The sequence below is a fragment of the Stegodyphus dumicola genome, chromosome 3 (assembly GCF_044657685.1).
Source record: "Stegodyphus dumicola isolate Sdum_Otavi_A_Nest chromosome 3, ASM4465768v1".
Taxonomy (NCBI): domain Eukaryota; kingdom Metazoa; phylum Arthropoda; class Arachnida; order Araneae; family Eresidae; genus Stegodyphus; species Stegodyphus dumicola.
Genome location: NC_140770.1, coordinates 55,790,584 through 55,813,703, shown reverse-complemented (window position 1 = coordinate 55,813,703; position 23,120 = coordinate 55,790,584). Strand labels below are relative to the sequence as shown.

Genomic DNA, 23,120 nt, shown 5'->3' with positions numbered 1-23,120 from the left:
AAAATCAAATTTAAATGAAATGAAAACTTATCTTCTACAGAACAAGGCATACAAATAAGTGAAAAACATTCACCAACTAATCTTAAAATATGTTTTTATTCCGAGCACTTTCTAATTTTTAAAGCTGTTTCTTACAAATTATGATTCAATGTGTTTACACACTCAGTGGAAACAAATTTTGTAATAATATTATTAGCATTAGAACAGACAACGCTCTCACATATTTTTGCATTTGTATTCGTTTTGCTATATATATGTTAACGTGACTTACAGCAGTTAAGATCATAATTGTAGCCCAATTATGTTTACTTTTGAGAAAACTATGTTTAAATACCAAAATTCTGCATCTATTCGCATTTTATGCATAGAAAATATTTTTCGATACATTTCTTCAATTTAGGTTTTCTTTCGCTTTTTTTCAGTTTAATGGTGATTTATATATTACAAAACAAAGGCAGTAAAAGTGTCATTTCATTTCTTGAATAAAATTCCAGTCCAATAGCCAATACACATGCCAGTGATATATAGCGAAAGAAGTATAGTTGCATGCCCGTCGAATTGCTTTACGAATGATATTATTTTTTCTATTAAAGGAGTTAACAAGAATAAGCATAATAAACATTTGAAAGATTTCCGTTGTGTTCAACTGTTCATAGTTCAATTTCAGGCTGTTGCGCAGATTCGTCGGCGGCAAGATCTGTATTATTTTGTTCTTGATTCTCTTTCAATTTTCGTTCAGGATATTCATTCGCTAACGCTTTGACAAGGAAATAGTGAATGAATGAGTAAGTGCACCGCTATGATGGCTTCCGACCACGGACATCAACCAAACGGAATTATGTACCATCACGGCGGGGAAGACTCCAAAGTAACAAGGTTGAATATTACATACTAATAACAGTTTTTACATATTGATAACTGCAGGCACTAAGCGTTATTCTGGTTATCTGCTTTAAGTTCTGAACATTTGAAACATAATATTATTCACGGTTGTTTCTGCTTAGGCAGTGCCTTGAGATTTTCTCTATTTTATCAAGGGCTATTCTATTTTTGAGTGTGTTAGACGTCCACATTGCCCAAGCAAAGTCCGCTGGTTTCTTCAAGTGCCAGGTTCTTGTATGTACACAATGGAAGTAATAATGATCCGTGTCGCCTTCCTCTCCGCATTCGCAGAAAGGAGTATCCTTAAGTCTGTAAAGATGATCGTTCTTGGGGGTCTAAAACAGATGCCTTGACATTTTTCATATTTAAACGCGATTCTTAATCTGAATCCCTTAGTTCGTAGGGTGTTTCGGTATAGCCAGTTCCATCACTTGAATTTTTCTCATGTTCGCTATTATTAATCTCATTATCGCCAGAATCTGCCATTATATTTGAAATTCCATGAGTGAGGTTTTCATTAATTATTACTCTGTCGCAGTCGAAATAGTTATTTCCACTAGTTGGTGTAAATTGCCTAGTGTCAGAGAAATCCATTCTAAAGTATTTTGACCAAAGGTCGACTAAGTTAGTTGAGAGATTTTCCTTAAGTTCTGTTGTTAGTAGTTCAATTTCAGGTTGCTGTGCAGATCCGTCGTCAGAAAGTTCCATGTTATTTTGCTCTTGATTCTCTTTTAACTTTCGTTCAGCGTATTGATTCGCTAACGCGCTGACGAGGAAAACGTCAAGAGGATGGTCTCTGTGATCTAGAACAATTATCATGAATTTATCCAAACTCATTTCAATAAGAGTGATGTCTTTGTATTCCCTTTTTCACAGTCCGTTTCTTTGTAGATATTTAAAACCATATTTAAAAGTGATTCTTGATCCGAATCCTTGAGTTCGTAGTGTGTTTCGGTATAGCGAATTCAAAGTCTGGAATTATTCTCATGTCCGTAACCGTTACTGACTTCATCGCCAGAATCCGGTATTATGTTTGAAATTTCGGGAGTGATGCTTTCTTTCGTTGTTACTGTAATGTTTTCAAAACAGTTATTTCCACTATTTGGTATAAACTGTCTAGTGCCAGAGAAAACCATTTCAGAATGTTCTGTCGAGAGTTTGGCGAAATTTCTGTCATCTCGTTTGTCATATTTCCACTATTATTTTGATGATGATTTCACTTTGCGCAAGTGGGTGCTTACCCTGGATATCATGTCGATCTTAGTCGAGGTTTCATTTTCTACGAATTGATTATTAGGTGCTTCGCTGTTTTTTACGTCTATATGAGCGACAACTTGTGACTCGGTATAGCCAGATTCAGCACATGAAATATTCTACATTTCTTCATCATAGGTAACATTTTGATCACATTTCAGAACACCACTGAAAATCTCATGCCTGATGTCTCCTTTGATCGTTGTTACTATGCTAGATTTAAAATATTCATTTATATCCCTTGATGGAATTTGACTGTTTGTAGAGGCATAAGTTTCATCACATGGTGTCCACAGATCTATTAAATTAATGTCATCTTGTTGCCTCATGTTTCTATTGATGACGATGGTCATGCTTGTTTCGCAATATGCAAATGCATTCATACATCGGTTATCACATTCTGTTTCATCCAAAGTTTGGTGTTCAGGGTCTAGATTTTTCAGTGTTTCACTGCTTTTTACTAAAAGGCTTCTTTTACTACCTTTTGTATCTGCATCGATTACATTTTCACTGTCACGAATTGTAGTTTCATTCATCCAAAATATTATCTCAGAAATGGCTTCATTTTTAATAAAAGTGGAAATTTCATTAGAGATATTTATTTCTTCATAACATAAATCATATGCTGTGGAAAAGTTCAAAAGGTCAATATCGTTTTGTGGGTTAATACTTCGGTTAGTTAGCGGCATTGATATATGCATAACGTTACATTTTACATCAAAATTACTATTTTTTATTAGGTTTCAAGTTGCATGCAGTAGTTTTATCCCTTCTATTTTCACGAAAGGTTAAGAAAATAATTATCAGATAAAAGTGAATAACCATGCAACTTGTCTGGAATCCGAGATAGCGAAACACACTGGGAGCTAAACCATTGGTGATGCTAGGAACACAATCATTGTTGGTAAGAGGAAGAGGAAAGTATAAATTATTTTACTCCGTAGTCCATGCATTATGCACTACAATCAGCGTTTCGCTGCTCACTCACACCACCTGAAAGCAGTTTTTACTTACAAAATTGCTTTTCTATAAAGCTTTAAATTAGCAAAATAAATCACTTTCTGAGAGCAGTTCACTACAGAAAGAAAATTAATTTTTATTTGATATGAGTTGTTCAAATTAGGTTTCCAACAGTATTATTCTCTTTCTTATGAAGAATAAACTTCGTTAAGAATGCTACAGTTTGCTGAAAGTTTCGTCAAGGAACACTTTTTGTTTGTTACAGGCTTTTACACATAATAAATAACAATAGATATTTTAATGTCTTCTTTTTAAGACTGTATTATTGCATTGAAATTTTCAGTGTCCTCTGTTGAAATATATAACTCTAGAATATTGCCTGTAACCGCGAAATTAAACTATAAAAAGAGTTTAAAATTTACAAGTTTTACAGTTACATTATAAACACATTTCTCATTCCTAGCCTTTTTAGTTTACAATTTTTTCAAGCCAATGCAAATAAAAATTCTTTGTTAATTTTTTAATGTATTAAAATAAAGGTCAGACTGTATATTTTTTTTGTTTCACTGAATACTAAAATACTTACTTCAAGGCTCCCTTTAAATTTCAATGATTCATTTCAAGAGTGTGTTACAAAGGGACTTCTTTCGAACGCCGCTTTTAAGAGCGAGAATTTGCTTAGAACGTGATGTTTAACGTTTATCGTGTCTCACGTTTAGGTTAATTTTTTTTTTCTGAATAAACTATAAACCTGGGGGCAATTCTATAAACGGAATGAAGTCAGGTATTACTTTCCAATAAATAACATAAGCAGTGCTTGCATTCCTACCTTTCGCTTAAGAAGGGAATCGGTATTGTTTTTAATATCTCTAAATGATTATTCAAGTTTATCATGCAAAAGAAATTTAAATGTTTTAAGGAAATTTTTCTATTAGCTTGTTGTTACATCAGTGGCTGATGAAATAAAATCGTGAGTTTCAGGACTGCCGCAAAATCCGGTAGTCATCGAATTAGAGATTAGTCGCCATAGTACACCAGACAAAAGAGCCGTTATTACAAATTGGTCTAATTATACCAAAGCTCTAAGCCACACCCATCACACAAATACATACGAGTGATGATTTAGATGTTTTAGTAAAAAATTTCATTAATGTCCTCTGCTCAGCCTATCATGCCAACACCAGATCAATTTTTGAAGAAAAGTTAAAACAAAATATGCAACTAAAAGAATTGATTAAAAGGAAATCAGGCCAGAAAAACATGGCAACGTTCTCGGCACCTAGCTGACAAACTACGCCTAAATGCACTGCATCAAGAAGTCAGGACTATTTCAAAAGAATACACATGTAAGAGCTGGGCTAATTACCTTGAAGGTCTTAATACTGATAATATCTTATGGAAAACTACTTCAAGGTACAAAAGATGCTACACGAATATTCCGCTCCTTAAAGGCCCCACAGAAATCGCCTATACGGGAAACTGAGAAAGTTCAGTCCTTAGCAAATTACTACGCTACTCAGTTTATCACTAACAACATGCCTGATACAGTCACAGAACACACAGTTGCAGAAACTATCATCACACAATTTTTCTCACAACCACGCACCAACATCGCAGTTAATCCGCCAGACGTACTTACCTATATCATGCATCTAAAAGAAAAGAAGAGCCCGGAGAAGAGCCCAATATATGATAAAAAAATGGGACTAATGATGAATTTTAGGATCATAAAAAAAATATATATCCTAGATCTTCGTTACTTTCCGCTAAAATGGAAAACGGCTGTTATCATTCCAATCCCTAAACCAGGGAAAACACCTAGTAAACCCGAAGCATATAGACTAATAAGTCTCTTACTAGTAGCATAATTGCAGAATTTATCATACTTAAAGCTATACGCAACTACGCAGAAAATCAAGGACTACTAATTTCCGAACAGTATGGTTTTAGATGCTATCACTCTACTGTTCACCAAATTATAGAGGCACTGAACTTATTTCATCAGGTTTACAACAAAAGATCAGCACTGCAGAAATATTCCTAGATACAGATAAGGCGTTTGATCATTGTTTGGCTCGATGGACTTATCTACAAATGAATTACTCTGGGTTTCCCAGAGCCCATCGTTACAATACTTTATTCCTATCTTTCAGATAGATACTTTGTCGCTCGCATCAAAACTACATACTCCAGGCGTCCTCCAGGGGGCGTTACTTGCACTGTTCCTCTATAATATCTTTGTGAACGATATTCCGCACACACAGAACATAAAACCTGCTATGTATGCCGATGATACGGCGATTCTCACTCAAAACACATGTATTAGCTCACCATACAACTACAAACACACATCCATGCACTAGAGTCCTGGCTACTCAAATGGAAGATTAAAGTAAATGTAGAAAAGACCACTGCGGTCATGTTTACCAGAAAAACTATCTATAGATGGAAACCTGACCTTCTATGGAACTTCTTTTTCCTGGGCCAAGGAAGTTAAATACCTAGGTGTAATTTTAGATCACCACTTAACTTGGAAGTCCCACATCAAACATATAATTTCAAAGTTTCGAGATAGTAAATCCTCACTCAACTCCCTAATCTCTTGAAACAGCGTTTTAGCAATAAACCAAAAATTACTAATTTATAAGGCTATCCTGCGACCAGATCTCCCATATGCATGTCCAATCTGGGGTTACGTCTGCAAAAGCATATTACTCAAAATTCAAAAACTTCAGAATTCCACACTAAGATAGTTGACAGTTGACAAACTGCCCCTGGTACGTTAGAACTGAAACTATCTATTATGAATGCCGAATTCCTCAAATTGCTGAAGTTATGGTCAAACTCCAACATTTTAAAAACCAACAACCCAACCATACCTATATAACCTACGACACCAACTCAGCAGCAAATAGAAAAAGGCCCAAATCCGTAATCGCCATGATTCACGTTTTCAACCTCTATCACCTGCACGTTACTTATACAAAACTCGAAAAAAGATTATGTTGCTATGTTGGGATAGGGTCTGGCCCAGGGGCCCGAAACAACTGGACTTTAGTTCACCGAGGAGGGCTGCCGCAAGACATTTTGTTGTCAGCTGCAATCTCTGAGAGTCCTAAATTCTGCTACCTAGTGACTCGCCGAAACCTAAAATTTTCTCTCTTGCTAATTATAGAATTATAGTGCCAGTGATTTCGTTAAATTATAAAACGTTGGCCATTCCTAAGTTTTATATCTCGATGCTTCTCTAACGCTAAACACCTTGCTCCCATTGCGGCCCCTTGGGCTGCATTATCTCTAACCCAAGCTCTGCCTTCTCTTAAACTTTGCAAGATTTTGAATGTTGCGCGTGCTTTAGTTTGCATAACCTTGTGGTCTAAGCGAATATATGTAACATGATTCAAAAGGAAGATTAGGCAATGAATAAATTAAGCTTGACTATTCGTAAAACTGAACATATTTCGCTTAATATAATTTTTAAAATTAATATAGCTGCTATTATTAATTGTGAGTTGAATATTATTTATACTTTCTGTACGTATCCAAATGATCAGAAGGTTGTTGATGCGTGTTCCTTGATCTATTGCACAACGATATTTTACTGTACATTTATTTACAAGTCGTATGCCACCTGGCATGTTTACAAGCGTTATGCCTCCTGACATGATGTATATGATAGACATATTCTGCCACCTGGCATGTGAATTGATACATCATACTAGTTTTCTGCCACCCGACAGATACGATGCAATTACCTCAATTAGCGGTAATACGCCCGACATTTTGGCGTGTCCGCTTCCCTTACGTTCTGTAACGCAACTAACTCTTTGTGCGGTGCGCCCTCTGGGCACAAATCACTGCAATCACCGAGGAGGCCAAAACACTTTCTTTATAAATATTCTGATTATCCAATACAGAAAATTCAACCACAGTATATTTTTCAATATTTTCAGTTCCAACAATTTGATGAAAGCGGATTCGAGACTTTTTTATCGTTATATATATTTATAAGCAGCATAATAATAGTGAAATGAGAATTTTAAATAATTCTATAGTACTTAACAATTTTTGAGTGTCACCGGTTTTGAAGGAGTAAATGGAGCAAATAAAATCATTGATCATTTTACATAGAATCATTTTTTTCGAAGCTGACAACTTCTAAGACTTTTACATGGATGAAGCGGTACGTAATAATTGGGAACATTTATTTTCGCAATCGTTATTAAGAATGGCCAAAGGTCTCTTGGCATTTTCTGGAGAAGCGTGTTTATTGTTGAAGAACACACTGGTATTTTTCCTGCGGCTTAAATGAAAAATTGTGTGTCATCAAATGATAGTAGACATGTAGCTGGGTAATACCCAGTTCCTGCTGAATTTTATCTTTTCTGACGTACAGTCGGTCACAAAAGTATTCGAACATTGATACCCATTCAGAAAATACGATTTCCAGGAACAAAATGGCAGTCAATCTTGGTTAAAATTACTTTTCTCTTAACTTAAATGCGTCCCCTTTCATACTTGAATGCGTTGCAAGAACTTTGGAAAATTGCTCTAGTTTAAGATACGTCAATAACCGTGGGAATCTGGAGTTTGAACGAATTGCTAGATTGTGAATAACTTTGGTTATTTATAGTTACAGTGGATTTATCAGAAATTCCAATGAAGTGCTTTCAATATTAATCTCTCTCATTATTGAAATTCGTTTAGAAAAAATGAATGCAGCAAAGTTGGTTGGTTGGTTGGTTGGTTGGTAACGGAGGACGGGGACGCCTGATGTCTAACAGAGGTAAACAGGCATGTGTCCCGCGCCCTCCACTAACCAGGAATAACTCCCTGGGGCCTCAAGAGGCCGCCTCGGGAGCTTTTTAGGATGTTAACAAGATCATTTACATGGCCATACAAGGGCAGATTGCATTCGTTTTACCGTTTTGACGTTTGTTGTTGCAATTTCCTATGGTAATTTTGCACATTCACTATAAAATTCTAATAAAAATACAAATTAAATATACAGATACAAAAATACAGTTACGAAATAATAGGATCAAAATACAGGCTCATAGGGAAAAAAATAAAAATAAAAATAAAAATAAAATAAATAAATAAAAATAAAAAAAATTAAGTATTATGCATATACAGAAGAGGAAATGTTAAATACATTTGATTGTACATTATTTGAAAGGTGTCTGTAATAGGGACTTATGTAAATTTTAGGAGTACACTTATGTGTCTGAGAATGTGGAACTGCATGCTGACTTGTCTTGAATGTATCATGTCTTGAGAGTTTTGGTTAATGAGGAGAGCACAAATCTTGGCCCATTCTCTTGAGCTTGTTAACAACTTTGCAAATTGTATTTACTGCCGGTTTGTGCTTTATAAGGAAGCGGTGATAAGCTTCACTATTGTTGATAGGAAGAGGGAGGTGATTTCCTGCTGTCAGATGGCATTCAAAAACATAGTGGTCTGGGGAGCCTTCCGCTCCGCAGGCGCATATGTCCGTGGTTGTTATGCCATGTCTATTGAAGTAGGTCTGGAATGGGCCGTGTCCCGTAATATAAGCTGTAAGAGGAGCTATTGCAATGTTGCGTTCAGTGCTGACTTTCGGGAGGTAGCTGTATGTACGTCTTCCAGTTGTGCAGTGCGTCCAGTCTTCCTGCCAAAGATTTAGGCCTTGACCCCGTAATAGCCCTTTGAGGTAGGAAGGAGGGGCTGGGATTGTGATTTTTTCAGCTTCTGGATCAGTGGCTGCTTGCTTGGCCAGGCTATCAGCTGCTTTATTCCCCTCATTTTCTGCATGTGCCTTGATCCATGTTAAGGAGAGATGTTTATGCGGGTTGCGCTGTAAAAGTTGTTGTAATTTGATGATCAAGGGCGAGGTGTGGTTGTGATTATCTAGTGCTAGAAGCGTTGACATACTGTCAGTGAAAATTTTCGCCCGTTCTATATTATTATTGAAAATGTAATCTACCGCGGTTATAATTGCTTGCACCTCCGCCTGGAACACACTGTTGTTTAAGTCAAGGCGTGCTTTCCATACATGGATGATTTTTCCTTTGTCATAGTGTGCAAAGGCGCTGCCTACTCCATCTTCCTGCTTAGAGCCGTCGGTGTATATTTGCGTATCCCTTAAAACTCGCGTCATTGACAGTGGCTGTATCCGTGAAATGTTAATTCTTATTCCTGTGCCTTTACGTGCAGGATGAGTGTGAAGAGTGTTACCTGGGCTTTGAAATTGCAGAGGGCTGTATGTTATGTTGCCAAATGTTGCATCTTTGCGGAGGTATATGAGGGTGGTGTACACTGCCTCTTGTTCTGCCCGTATGTGGAGTGGAATGAGCCCTGCAAGGACTGTCGCTGAGCTGGTGGCTGTGGTGCGGTACGCTTTACAGAGATTCAGGGCGAATGGTCGTTGAAGAGATGTAAGATGTTTGATCTTTCGCCCTCCCATCGGTTGGGCCCATACGGCAGCAGCATACAAGACTATTTTTTCAGCTACCACATGGTAGAGGATCTTCTGAATATGATGATTCTGACCCCAGTTTTTACCTTGGAAGGCGCGGGCCTTTCTGGCTATAGCTGATGTTTTGTTTTTTAGTTCTTGGATGTTCAACTTTTCAGATAAACTCTTCAAACTTGTCATGAAAAAAAAAGTATATATCATCATAACAAAGACATAAAACTTTAAAGGAAGGCTGAGTTGGTTTTAAAATATTTTCAGAGCTTGGAGAAAAATCCATTATTACTTTTCCATTATGAAGAATCCATGCTGGAGGATCATGTTGTATTACATCTTCAACAGCACGCAGTGATCTGAAGTGAAACTCTGAATTTCTCCAAGCTCTGAAAATATTTTCCCAACCAACTCCAAGCATACGCCTTCCTTTACAATTTTATGTCTTACCCAATGTTATGATGATTTATTTTTTTTACAAGTTTGAAGAGTTTATTGGAAAAGTTGGACCTCGCTGAATTCATTTTATCTAAACGGTTTTCATTAGTAAGGGAGGTTAATATTGAATTGGAATTTATGATGAATCCACTGTAATAACTAATAGCCAGAGTTATTCACAATTCTAGCATCTCCGGTTCAAACTCAGATGTCCACGGTTATTGACGTATCTTAAACTAAAGCAATTTTCCAAAGTTTCCGTAACACATTTAAGTATGAAAAGAAACGCATTTAAGTTGAGAGAAAAGTAGTTTTACCAAGATTGACTGCTATGTTTTTTCCTAGAAATTGTATTTTCGAGATGGGTACCGATATTCGAATACTTTTATGACCGACTGTACATGAGTAAAACATCCTGTACTTTTATTGTTTCATGACGAGAATAAAACTTTCCAAATTACAGGAACCAGGAGACCGCAATAAATGTTTGATTTCTTGATTTGTCCAAAATGATTTTTTTTATTTGAGCTTGCCAAAACCTGAACACTTGTATTATTTAAAATACTTCCTCATCTAGATACCATTTCACTTATGAAACTATTCGATGTTTATCTTTCCACATTAATTTATTTTCGGTTGCGTGTTCTGATCTGATTTGCCTTACATGCGCATTCTTTTTGTGTTATGTTGTTCTTTCTGCAAGAGCTCCCCGTTCATGTGAGATTTTATAATGAACCTGAGTGCATCTCTTGGGCATTTGAACTGTTGTCATGTTAGTGAGCTATCATAGTAATGAACTAATTTTGAAATTCAGTATTTTATAACCGAATCACTCAGATCCATGAATAACTATAAATTTTACAACCAGTTGCGATAGAGCCTGAGTTTCGTGCCCAAGCACTCCATTCAATTTTGCGTGAAAAAAAGAGAATATTTATTTGCCACTGGATATCGTCAAGCTTATTAAATGTATTGTCTGAGCCATTTTTTCTTTAGTCGGAAGTTGGGGTAGTTAATAAGAGTTTGGAAAAAGCCTTAATGCGTTTGGCTAAATAAGTAACTTCTAGCTAATGTATATTCACTAAAAGGTTTCACACTTATGACAGATTCACATCGAGTTTCACTGACCTGATTTTAGAGGAACACGGGAAGACCATGTCTTCGTCAATCTGGGGAGTCCATGTCTTTGATTTACAGTATCTAAAATATGATATTCTCGGGAAGCTAGTTGACATAAACATCTGCATTACCCAATCATCACGAATAAAACAGTCCATATCGGACGGAATTTTTCCTGTACATTTCGAACCATCTGACAGTAACTGTCTCAGGTAAAATTCTAGTCGCAGGAATCATTACAGGATCAACAGCATTCGTGGCTGCTGGATTATGAATACGGCTTATCGCGTTGAATCTACCTGAATATTATTTCATTCAGTCATTCTCGCGTTTAAATTAAATCTGACTTCATTCCATAACTCTTGAAAAGAAATATTTTAAATAAACAATTACATTTTCTTGCTTTAGAAAGCCAAAACTTTATGTGCTTGCGCACTTAAGGAAATCAAAACATTATTCTAATCTTCCTTACTGTTGCCAAATTAAAAAAAAAACTCCGTCTAAAATAAAAGGAAAATAACGGCTGTTGAATATCGTTAACAAATATAAATCATGGAATATAAATCACGGTTCAACATGAACTGATGAGAGAAAGCACCTTACGAGGACTGAAGGTCTAAACCAAGGAGGATAGAATAGGCCTTGGCCTAAATCATAAAAGAAAAGTATAAAGAGGGTTGCTGCTTGCTTTCTTGTGGAACAATTTTTTACCAAGTGTGCCTGTAAAAGTTTTACTCTGGTACACTTTAGCTTTACTACTCTCTGGTAGTCTAACCGAAGAATATGCGGGACTATGATCTTTAAAAAAAAATGCATGAAGACCTACATCTGTCATGAAAAATAAATAATTTTAATTCGTAAAATGAGAAATATATTGCTCATGGTAAACGAATGGACATTTTGGAAGCCGAAGGTGGTGTGTCAGTGCATCATCGCAAAAGAGTGTGCAGGTTTTTAACCAAGCCACATAATCCGATCCTTGGCCTTGATTTAAAATGAAAGTCCTTTGTATTTTGAAAGACATACGAAGGTTAAATTTTGATAATTATTAAAATTTTAATTTGTCTTTAGTCTTTCGCCTCTAACAACGTGGAAATCATTTGTATACTTTTCAACGCGAGCATCTATCATGAATTAAAACTGTTGCAATATTTGAGTGGCAACAACGAATACTGCAAATTGTACTTTATTAGATATATAAAAATCAGCTGGCAGTCGTCTGCTGCAAAAGAGTAAGGTGATTAAAAACGTTTATGCCAATTACATTTTGTTCCTGTGTCAGTAGGGTTTATGTATTCTATGATAATTTTACGTAAAAATTACCTTAAATAGTACTAAGCTATTTATGTTCTTATTTATAAAAGTTTGGAAAGTCATGCCTTAAAGTTCATGCTTAAGTAGCTAACATTTTTTTTTTCCCTCAAAAGCCAAAGGTTGCGATTCTTTTTGTCCTTACTGTGTCACTTTGGTGGAGCACTGTAAAATTAAAGTTTATAATTTTGCTTTATGCTTCCTGTTTGTAATTTAATTTTGCTTTTTGTGGAATTTATCATATCACGTTTATTGGCGTTTTAATTGCATTAGTACATTAACTTTTTTGTAGCCTTTCAGTCAGTCTTCTTTAATCATTCTAAACTTTAAAGAATGAAGTATATTTTCGGCTGGATAAAAATATGTGTATGTTATTGATTCAGAACTTTTTATGTCATGCAGAATTATTTAAAATCCAAAAAAGGTACTTCTTTTCATTAGGAAAGGTAGCGGTTTAAATCAAATGTAAAGAATAAATTTTTAAAATGCCAAGGAAAATTTAAATTTCATTAAACTGTTATTAAAAGGGAAGAAAGTGTTCTTCAAAACTATTGATATCTTTACTTATTTATGATTCTAAGGTGTTATTATGTATCTTAATATTTTGAAGAAACTTGGGCAAACAGAAGAGTGTAGAAATGTAGAAAGGCAAAATTTAAATTATGGACATACTAAATAGAATATCGTTTTAATGGAAATAAAATATGCTGATTTCATTTCTTTATGAGAAAATAACAATTTCTTTAAAATTTATTTCATCTTTTTTAATTTTTAATTCATGTTTAGCTATCAGTGTGTATTTTAATGTATCAGTTTCAGGATGTTTTTTTTTTTTTTTTTTTTTTTTTTGTTGTTGTTGTTGTTGTTGTTGTTGTGCAATTGTGCAAGCTTTATTTATTATATAAAATTTGTTACAAAAATGAAAAGTTGTTTTACTACTTGACCCATTAGACCATTAGAATTTACTACAGACATAAAATACTGTATTCTTATTGAACTCAAATTATTTTGTTCTGTGTAAGGTAGAATTTATGAATATACACAGTAAAATAAAACTGCTAATAATCTTTTCTAAGGTTAATGAAACAACATTTATTACTCATATGACATATGGAGCCATATTTACTTTCATCCAGATCATATTACTTTGGATTGGATTTTTATAATATAGTTGTAGAAAAATAGGCAGGATTCAAGTGAAAGTCTAAAACTTTTGGCATGAAAACAACCAGCCATACAGGAAATGTTAGCTAAAAAACTAGCTCTTGCTCAGCCTTTTTTCTTTATTTATTATGATTTTAAAATTCATTATAAAATTCTGAAATGCAATTTCTAAAATGAATGCATCTTGTCAGTTATTTTGGTGAATCTTTGGATTATGGTAACTTGGTGATTTTTTGGCGAAAATTTGGCGACCAACTCTGCTATAGCAACCCTCTATTTTTTTTGCCCCCATTTTGTCTTCACGAAGTAAAGACATGTTTCTTTTCTTTTTATTTACTCAACACTTTTTCCAACAATCTGCTAGCCAAATTACACTTATGCTAGAAATTTTATGGAACAAAACTGCTTAATCATGACAAATATTAACTGCAAAATTGGGAAAAAGTGCAGAATTGCAAACTTCTTGCCGCGTTTTTCAAAATTGCACATACACAGTAACCATGTACACGTCGACTTATTTTTACTTAAAAAAAACATCCCAGAATTGCACAAAAATGGCATTGCGCACACTCTTGACTTAATCCATCTACACTGCTATTTTCTCATAAATTACAAAAATTTGCACGAAAATGCAGGAAAATTTTGTTAATCTTTAAACTTGGTAAAAAGCACATATATGAAATTACCTGATCGCAAAAAAGTATATACCCTATCCAAGGATGAACATTTCCACGTATAATATAAATAAAATATCCAAAAACTTTTACCTCTAATTTATCTATTATAAACGTCACCAACGAATTCATAACAAATACTTAGTGTCAAATATTTAAATTATTTCCATGCATGTTTACTTCCACTCAAACGTATACCAAATTGCTACAAACATATAATTAACAAAATAACTATCATTTAATTAAAATATAATTAAACCATGTACACGTCAACTTATTTTTACTTAAGAAAGCATCTCAGAATTGCACAAAAATGGCATTGCGCACACTCTTCACTATATCCATGTACACTGCTTTTTTCTCATAAATTAGAAAAATTTCACGAAAATGCATGAAAATTTTGTGAATCTTTAAATTCGGTAAAAAGGACATATATGAAATTACCCCATCGCGAAAAAGTATATACCCTTTCCAAGGATGAACAATTGCACGTATAAAATAAATAAAATATCCAAAAACTTTTCCCTCTAAATTATCTATAATAAACTTCACCTGCCAATTTATAATGCAAACATTAAAAATGGTTTTAAATACTTAGTGTCAAATACTTAAATTCTTTCCATGCACATTTACTTTTACTCAAATGTATTCCAAAATACTACAAACATACAACTCTCAAAATCACGATCATTAAATTAAAATATTAATTAAATTAAAAAACACTACTTAAAATATAAATTAGCACATACATTAAATTAATAAAAATTAGCTTACAATCCTAATTACTTTAAACTAAATGATTGCTAATAACAATTTTCTAATAATACCATATTAATTTATTTACTCCTTACATTTAGAACAATGCATAAAAATAATATCCTCAAATAATTAAAAATACTAACTTACCTAATCTCCAGAATCTTGAGTGCATGGCGGATCACAAAATGTCCATTTTCACCAGATTTCTTGCACTGCCATTCAAACTTATCTGTAATTTCCTTCCTTTCACACAATCTCATTTCATTCCCACATGTTGGACATTCATACTTATCCGCAATTAAGCAATTCTTTTCGATTACACATAAACGCAATAAAAATTTCGGATTTACTTTATATAGGGCTATGGGATCCAAATATTAAACAACACTGTTTCACAGAACATACAATGAAACTAATACTATAAAGCACAGCAGATATTTTTACGAATTTACCCCTTTTTCCGATTAAAGAACAGTGATTCGTCCATTAATGTCACATGACATATCTCATGATCTCTCACACAAAATAATGGGTAATCGGAACTGAGTACTTCTCACATTATTCCCAAAGTCCTAGGTAGTAACCTTTATTGCCTCCAAAATGTCGCCAAACTACCTGTTACCATATTTCAAAGATTAGCCGTTATTTTATATTGTTCATAATATATTTAGATAAAAGATTTTTTTTCTAGAGTTTATGTAAGGTTTTTTTTTTTTTTTACAATTATGTATTCATCCACCTGTAATGGAAAAAAAATTCTCTCGTAATTAAATTTTAAAATGGTAAGCCAGTTTTTACGTAGGATTTTTTTAAGTTCCTGAGTAACATAAGCAGTTTATTCACATTGTCTCCAAACTAAAATAAAATTTCATTTTGTTCTTACATTTTTAAATCTAAATCTTTAATACATTGATTGGCACATAATTAATAATAGTTTTAATAATTATCGTATATGTTTGGATTTCATGAAATAATTTGGAAAAACTTATAAGTAAATCATTATCAGTATGATTATTGAAACTTCTGATATAAGGAAATAAACATATTATCTCAATGAATTTTAAAAAATAACGTTTTTGAAGTTATCAACAGGGTCAGTTTAAGAGCCTCTTTAGACTTATAGTTGGAGGTGTGGGCTCAGATTTTAGAGGGTTTTCCCCATTGCGCATGAATAGTAAAAGTAAAAAAAGGTTGAATTTTGTATTAAAACAATAGTTTTTTTTTTAATTTATTTTTTAAATAAGTGAGTCTTACTGGAAGATAATGAAGAAAGTCACAGCTTTTCTGTCTACTTGAATGTCTTGTAATACAACTTATATGAAAGGATTTTGGAGACAACTGATAAAATGATAGAAGTACTTTCAATTTCTGTAATGAATGACATAGGTGGCTATATTTAAAGTGCAAGAAACAAAAGGAAAATCATTGCAGTCTGTAGAATATAGATTTCTTCAATTTGTAAAAGCATTGATCATGGATCTAAATTCATGGCTAAGTACTGTGGACGATAACTTTAGTATTGTTTTGGTTAAAGAAAGTACAACAGATATTTATGACGAAAAGTTGACATTTACCATTGGCAGAGAAGCAAGACATTGCTTTAGGGTTCTTCATGGTTTTCATTGCCTTGCAAATGGTGAGAAAATTTAAGTGTAATCAGTTCACCTTTCATACATAGAAACAAAACAAAAAAAATTTCTTAGTTGGCATGCATATTTAGAAATCGGTGTGATTTGTTCAATTCTAACTGTAAGACCCACTAAATGTCAAGCAGATAAGACCGCTCAACACTGGTACCTCAGTCCAGCAAACAGGCTGGCTACATGGTTTTCTTCATGTGTTATGTGAATATAGTCACTTTTGCTTTAAGAAGTCCATCAAAATAAATCCAGTTTAATATAATTATAACTTTTCATAAGAAATAATAAACATGGAATCCTGATTTTAAAATAGGCTACATGAGGTAAATAAATTCATAAAATTATTTCAAAATAAACAAACCAATTGAAATTCGGATAGTCTTTTTGGAAACTGGCAAAAATTAGATTCATTTGTATTAAAATAATTCTAATTCTGATCAGTACAGGTATTTCCATTTCTGTAATAATGAATAATACTATAATAATTTCTGTGTTAATTGATGTAATATCCATAGGGGAGTAAAGAACAAGACACAATTGAAGACCCAACTGACGAAGCAGAGGTATCGCTTGCCAAAGTTCAAAAGGACACTTGTCTTATTCATTCTCTTATAAACAAAACAAATAATTAGGTGCTTAAAATAATGGGCAAAAAATGAAGTGCTCTAATTTTTCAATATAATGTAAAACATTGCATTTCAAATTATATTTTTTAACATTCACTTGCTTTTAAATTTTGTGTGTTTAAAACATTTTATTTTACAGATGGAGATCCAGCAAATTTTAGTTTGTGTTGATTTTGATCATACATTGGTAGACTGTAATACTGACCTTTGGATGAAAGCATTAGCCAATGGTGAAGGTATCCCGGAGGACATTGAAAATTTATCTAAAGTGCCAAATGGATGGACAACATACATGAGAGAACTCTTTAAATATTTACACAAGAAAAATGTTACTAAAGAAGATTATATCAATCGTCTAGCTCAATTACCTATGGTAGATGGAATGAAAGATCTATTACTTGAAATTTATGAAAATGGTGGTAGTGACATAATTATACTGTCTGATGCTAATATGTTTTTTATACAGTGTTTTTTACATCAGCAACAGTTAAATAGTGTTGTTAGTAAGGTATTTACAAATCCTGCAGAATTTGATTCTGACGGTTGTTTGCATATCAAGGAATTTCAAAACCAGAATAGCTGTAGCAGGTGTCCACCTAATTTGTGTAAAGGTTTAGTTTTACAAAATTATGTATCCCAAAAAATGTCTGAAGGTATTCAGTTTTGTAGGATTTTGTATATAGGTGATGGACATAATGATGTTTGTCCAGCTCTTAAATTGAGACCAAGCGATTATGTTTTTGCAAGAGTGGGTTATCGTTTATTAAGATCTCTTGAAAAGATGCCAGCTAAAGATGTAAATGCTGCAGTAGTACCTTGGGAAACTGGACATGATATTCGAAATATACTACTGTCCTCATAAATTAATTTGTTGAAAAATGTTTTTCAACATGAATATTATTTTTTAATTAATTCAGTATTAAGTAGAATGAAATTGAAGAGATGTGCATTTACTTAAAATGGGGCAATGTTCGATATAATATCGAAATTTTCCATGGCATTTATTTTTTGGTTGTATCAAATTTTGTTACATTAATTTATTGCACATTTTAAAATATTGAATCGAAAAAATTTTACTTTATAATTAAATAAATTTATTTGCAACATTAAAAATGAGATTACATTAAAGGATACTAGTTTCCTCTAACTAGAAAATTTCATGAACACAAGAATTAATTATTATTTCTTGTATCAATAATTTAAGTACCATAACTGTATAATGTATAATAAAATGCTTTCAAGAATTTTTTTTTCTTCTTCCTTAAAATAAATTTAACTTTTGGACAAAATTTGTACAGTTCTTATTGATTTAAAAGAACAAATGAAAAAAATTGCATTTGCATAAAATGAAATATGATATGAAATTAAAAGGTTTACTGATATTTTAGATTTGCCAAGTTTTGCCTTTTAACAGCATTAAAAAAATTTGGAATGTTTTGAGTTTGCATTCTTTCATTGTCAGGATTAATTTGTTTATAGTAAATCCTATTTACTATAGGATGTATTTGTAGTACTATTCTAAATGTGACTGAAAGCAGATCTAAAAAATTATCAATATATGTAATTTCAAAAATTACTACCAAAACAATCGTAAAATTTGTACTCAAACTGCCTCACATTTGTGTAAAGGGCGATTTAAAAATTTTTCTTTGGACTCGCAAATTTTTTTTTGTTCTTGATAGATGTGCCAACTCCATAAAAATGATAGTAATAAAAGAAAAATATTTCAAAACGAATGCAGAACAAAGTTATGTACGTTAATACATATTGGTTGTAAGGTTTATCCTAAGTTTATAACAGTTATTTTAAAGTTTGTCACACTTTTCTATCCTTCCTAATTTCAGCTTACAATTCTTACCAGAATGAGTTTTTAGAATCGCGTTAAATGCAAATGAGAAGGAGTAGTATTTAAGTCGGAATTCCACTGACTTTGGTAGAGAGAATTCAATTTCCTGAATAGCGTGCATTTGCCCTTTGACTATGTTTCTCTAAGCTGTTACTACATTCAGCAGTATTGCGTGCCCTTGATAGCTTCGCTAGCTAATTTAAATTAATTAGAAATTGTGTTAAGTTCTTATTTCTTATATTTTTGAGTTTAAGCTCAAGTGGAGGCTTTGTTATGCATCCTGAGAAAGAAACTGTCTGTACACCTTTAGTTTGAGCAATAAAGGGTAATTAACCCTTCTTGAGTTTTATGTTTCTGTTTCTGGACTTAAGCGATTATTCGCTTAGTCCTATCTTTCCACCTGATTCCTCCACACTTAGTTAATAGATAAAAAGGAGGATCATTACATGGTAAATTTTATTACTGTGTAAGTTTTGTTTTTGTATTAGTTTTCCAAGTTCTAAGATGATCGATCACTTTTTGGTTTAGGGCTTGTGTGCTCGCCATTCAGAAGGGGGGAAAAAAATGTTTAGGGCTTGTTTAGCTATATATTTGAAATTTGTTCCCCTGATTACATTACTAAGAACTAAACAATTAAAATGACTTAAAAATTGAAACATTAGTTGAAGTAAAGTAAGTTCAACTATCAGGGCAGAATATTTACTGAAAAGCATTAACAATTAAAGTAAATCAAGAAACAATGAATAAAGAAATAATGCTCAAAAGAATCAGTACAACAATGTTAACTTTTCAAACATGAGAAAACATCTAACAATGGCTATAATAAATTAAACAAAAATAACCTAAATTAACTGAAAATTAATTAAAAGAAAAATGGATATTTAAACAATGAAAAATTAGGAATCTGCTTTTAAAGTTTTTGTGAAAACTAATATGTTTCGTGTAACTACTGGTAATTAAATTATAATCCATAACCTGTGAAGCTGTCAGAAACTGACTTTGTGATGGCAGTGAAGATCGTTAGCTTACGAATTATGATGGCACAAAATTGCATATCTCTAACATCACATGCTATTTTTTGCAACTTATTCTTCTTTCGCTACCTTAGCTAAAAAATTTCTGCAAATACTGGTACAGTGCATGATGTACAAAAATGAGATCAAGTAGATCTCGCACAGTCCTGTTTCTCACCTAAGGTGCTGGAATAGTTTATGCCTCAAAAATTCGCAAAATAGCATGTACGTGTGCGAAATATAAGTGCAACAAGTTCACAACACATTTTAACAAAGCTACTGGAAAGTGTGCGTGCATCTGTGTGCAAAAACCAGATTATTTTGCACTGAGATATGGTGCAAAATAATAATAATAATAATATGATAATTTGTGGAGAAAGTAATGTGATTGGATGAAGCAGAATTCAAATCTCATGGAACTGTCAACAGACGTAGATGTGCATACTGCATTTCAGAAAATCTATCCATTATTGTACTGATTACCAATGACACAAGGATCAATGTCTGATGTGAACTGTCATGTAAAGTGCTAATTGGATTCCTTTTTTGCATGTGTATGTTTTAGGGAGGTCTTACCATAGAAGAAATTATCTGGACACTTCAAAATGACACATGTAGATTTAAAATGATAAATGAAATAAATCAATGATATACATACCTGAGAGTATACTTTGATCAGAATTTTCGAGGATAGTGTATAGGATAAAGAGGTCAGACTGAGTCTCCCCCCCCTATAAAACATACTACACTTTTCATACTTAGTATCTCTGGTTTTTAACCTGTGTTTAATATAGAAAATGCAGTGTGCAGTGGCCACATTTTGAGATGAGATTGAAAAGGTCTGTGCAGTAATTCCGATGCAAACTTTGGTCAACATTCCAACCGAATTTGATTTAAGCAGTAGTAGATTATGTTAAGAAATATCTAAACATCGAAAGCCATACTTTTTTAGAACTAATTATAAAGCTAAAAAATGTACTGTATCTACAAACTATAGTCTTCCTTTGACACATATACACGAACGTTTCTGAAAATTGCAACACCATGAAGGAATTATGTAAATTGAACCAAACTTGCAGGAAAATTAAAGTGAGGTAAGACATGCAAATGATTAGAATTACAAAGTGATTGTGCATGAGTTGAATGAGAACCGGATGCTTGTTCCATGTATATAACATACTGTAAAGTTATGTTGAAATCTGTTTATCATCCTCTGTCTGTGGTGAACATTTAACTAGTGGTCAGTGTGCCTTGTCAACAGCAAAAGTGCCACACCAACAGCTAGTGGAGTTTGAATGAGACCGCATCGTAGGTATATGAGAGGGTGTACTTTTGTATCGAGCAATGCACACAGTGTAATGCCACTACAGTGATGCATGTTTAGAAGAAATGGACAGAAAAGAACCAAACAAGGCGAAATCCTGGCAGTAGGGAATGCAATAGCACAACGACACGAGATGACAGACACCTCATCCACATCGCTGTTATGCATCATACGGCATCCTCTTGTGTGCAGCACAGTGTTGAAGCATGATTACAGGTGTTATGTTGTCTAACTTCACCTTACGTCGCCATCTGATGCAGAATGAACTGCATGCAAGGGTTTCGTTATGCAGGATTCCCATGTTGCTGAATCACAAATGCCTCTGACTTCAATGGGCACAGCTACACAATGTGTGGCGTGCTCTGCGGCAACAATTTGTTTTCTCCAATGACTATCCATACAATCTGGAGTACAGTGATGTAAAAGTATGCATCAGATGTTTTACAGTGGGGAATGTCTGCTTCTACCATGTGTTATCCAGTGTCATACTGCACAAACTGGTGTAGGGAGCTATTGGGTATAATTTTTGATCACATCAAGTGCAGATTGCAGGCAACCTCAACATCTGATCACTAAATATGGGAAGTTATACAGCTAAAAGTCTTCCCTATTCTTCATAGCATTCTGGGCACCGTATTTCAGCAAAATAGGATAATGCCCATGCACATGTTTCTCAGGCTGCACAAGCCTTCTTGAAGGCACAACAGGTCGAAGCCATATGGATTGCCATTTCCCAGGATTACATTCAGAACCTGTATGGTTCAATGCCACAACATGTACAGACTGTCATCACCCAGCGTGGTGGACACCGATTTCCAAAATGTAAAAATACTTTTTTTAAAAACTTTCATAGCTTTTCTTTAAAATAGTCACTATTCTGTGAGAAAGAAAATCTGTTTATGCAGGAAAGAAATGCTATAACAGATGTCAACAACCTATTTATGCCTGCCGGCCAAAATCAACCAAAATGTGTATTAAGATGATGTTTCTGGTCAGTGGTCTTTTTTGGTGAATAATAAGATAAATTTTATTGAGAATAATTATAATATGCTTCAAATTTTAAACATAAAAATTTAAATTGTAATTATAATTATTATAAAAATAAATGTAACTGAATGAGCATTTATTTTTTCTTCAATATCAATGGCTCCACTGATGCGAAACAGTCAATTTAGGCTTATGGTTAATCATTTTAAGAAGGATATTATGGTTAATCATTTTAAGAAGGAGCATCTGAAATTTCAGCAGTTTAGCTTTTCTTCTTTATTTAAAATATATTTCATATGTGAAAATACTTGCTTACATTTATAAGTCGAACCGAATGCAGACAAAATGGCAAAGCTAATTTTTTTTTAATAATTAATTACAGATTGGCATTGTCAATCTTATTGATTTGTCCTCGAAATTATGTTAGTTTTTTTCATTTTTTAAAAATGAAAATGCATATTTGTTATTCCAATTTTGCAATCAAACCAGGGCTTGATTTCTGAAATTAGAAGAGCCGGAGCCCTATGGAGGACCATTAGCAAAGAGAAACAGAATTAAATAAATAAATAAAATTACTATTAAATTCATTAATACTTTAAAAATTAAATAGTTCCTTATTATCAAATTAATAATTATTTAATTAATATTTATCAATTATTTAATTAAATGTAAAGA

The 23,120-nt window shown here is 33.3% G+C and overlaps 1 protein-coding gene across 6 annotated transcripts; it reads left to right on the top strand.

The window, feature by feature from the left end:
* Nucleotides 1–12,180: 12,180 nt before the first annotated feature.
* On the top strand, nucleotides 12,181–22,580 carry LOC118187260 (pyridoxal phosphate phosphatase PHOSPHO2-like). 6 transcript variants are annotated; one of them, XM_035357444.2, is made up of 2 exons: nucleotides 12,181–12,338; nucleotides 17,415–22,580. In XM_035357444.2, exon 2 carries the CDS (start codon nucleotides 17,415–17,417, stop codon nucleotides 18,135–18,137), a length of 723 nt encoding a protein of 240 aa, XP_035213335.1. In that variant the 5' UTR covers nucleotides 12,181–12,338; the 3' UTR covers nucleotides 18,138–22,580. The 6 variants fall into 6 exon arrangements, with proteins under 6 accessions (XP_035213335.1, XP_035213340.1, XP_035213334.1 ...); XM_035357449.2 differs by having other exon boundaries at nucleotides 12,182–12,333; XM_035357443.2 differs by having other exon boundaries at nucleotides 12,301–12,378.
* Nucleotides 22,581–23,120: the final 540 nt, after the last annotated feature.

Excerpts from the sequence above, each read along its gene's own strand:
- LOC118187260 (XM_035357443.2), top strand. The coding sequence starts at position 12,355 with ATGCCAATTACATTTTGTTCCTGT. Across the intron at positions 12,379-17,414 it reads CAATTACATTTTGTTCCTGT|ATGGAGATCCAGCAAATTTT; the intron begins GTCAGTAGGGTT and ends TTTATTTTACAG.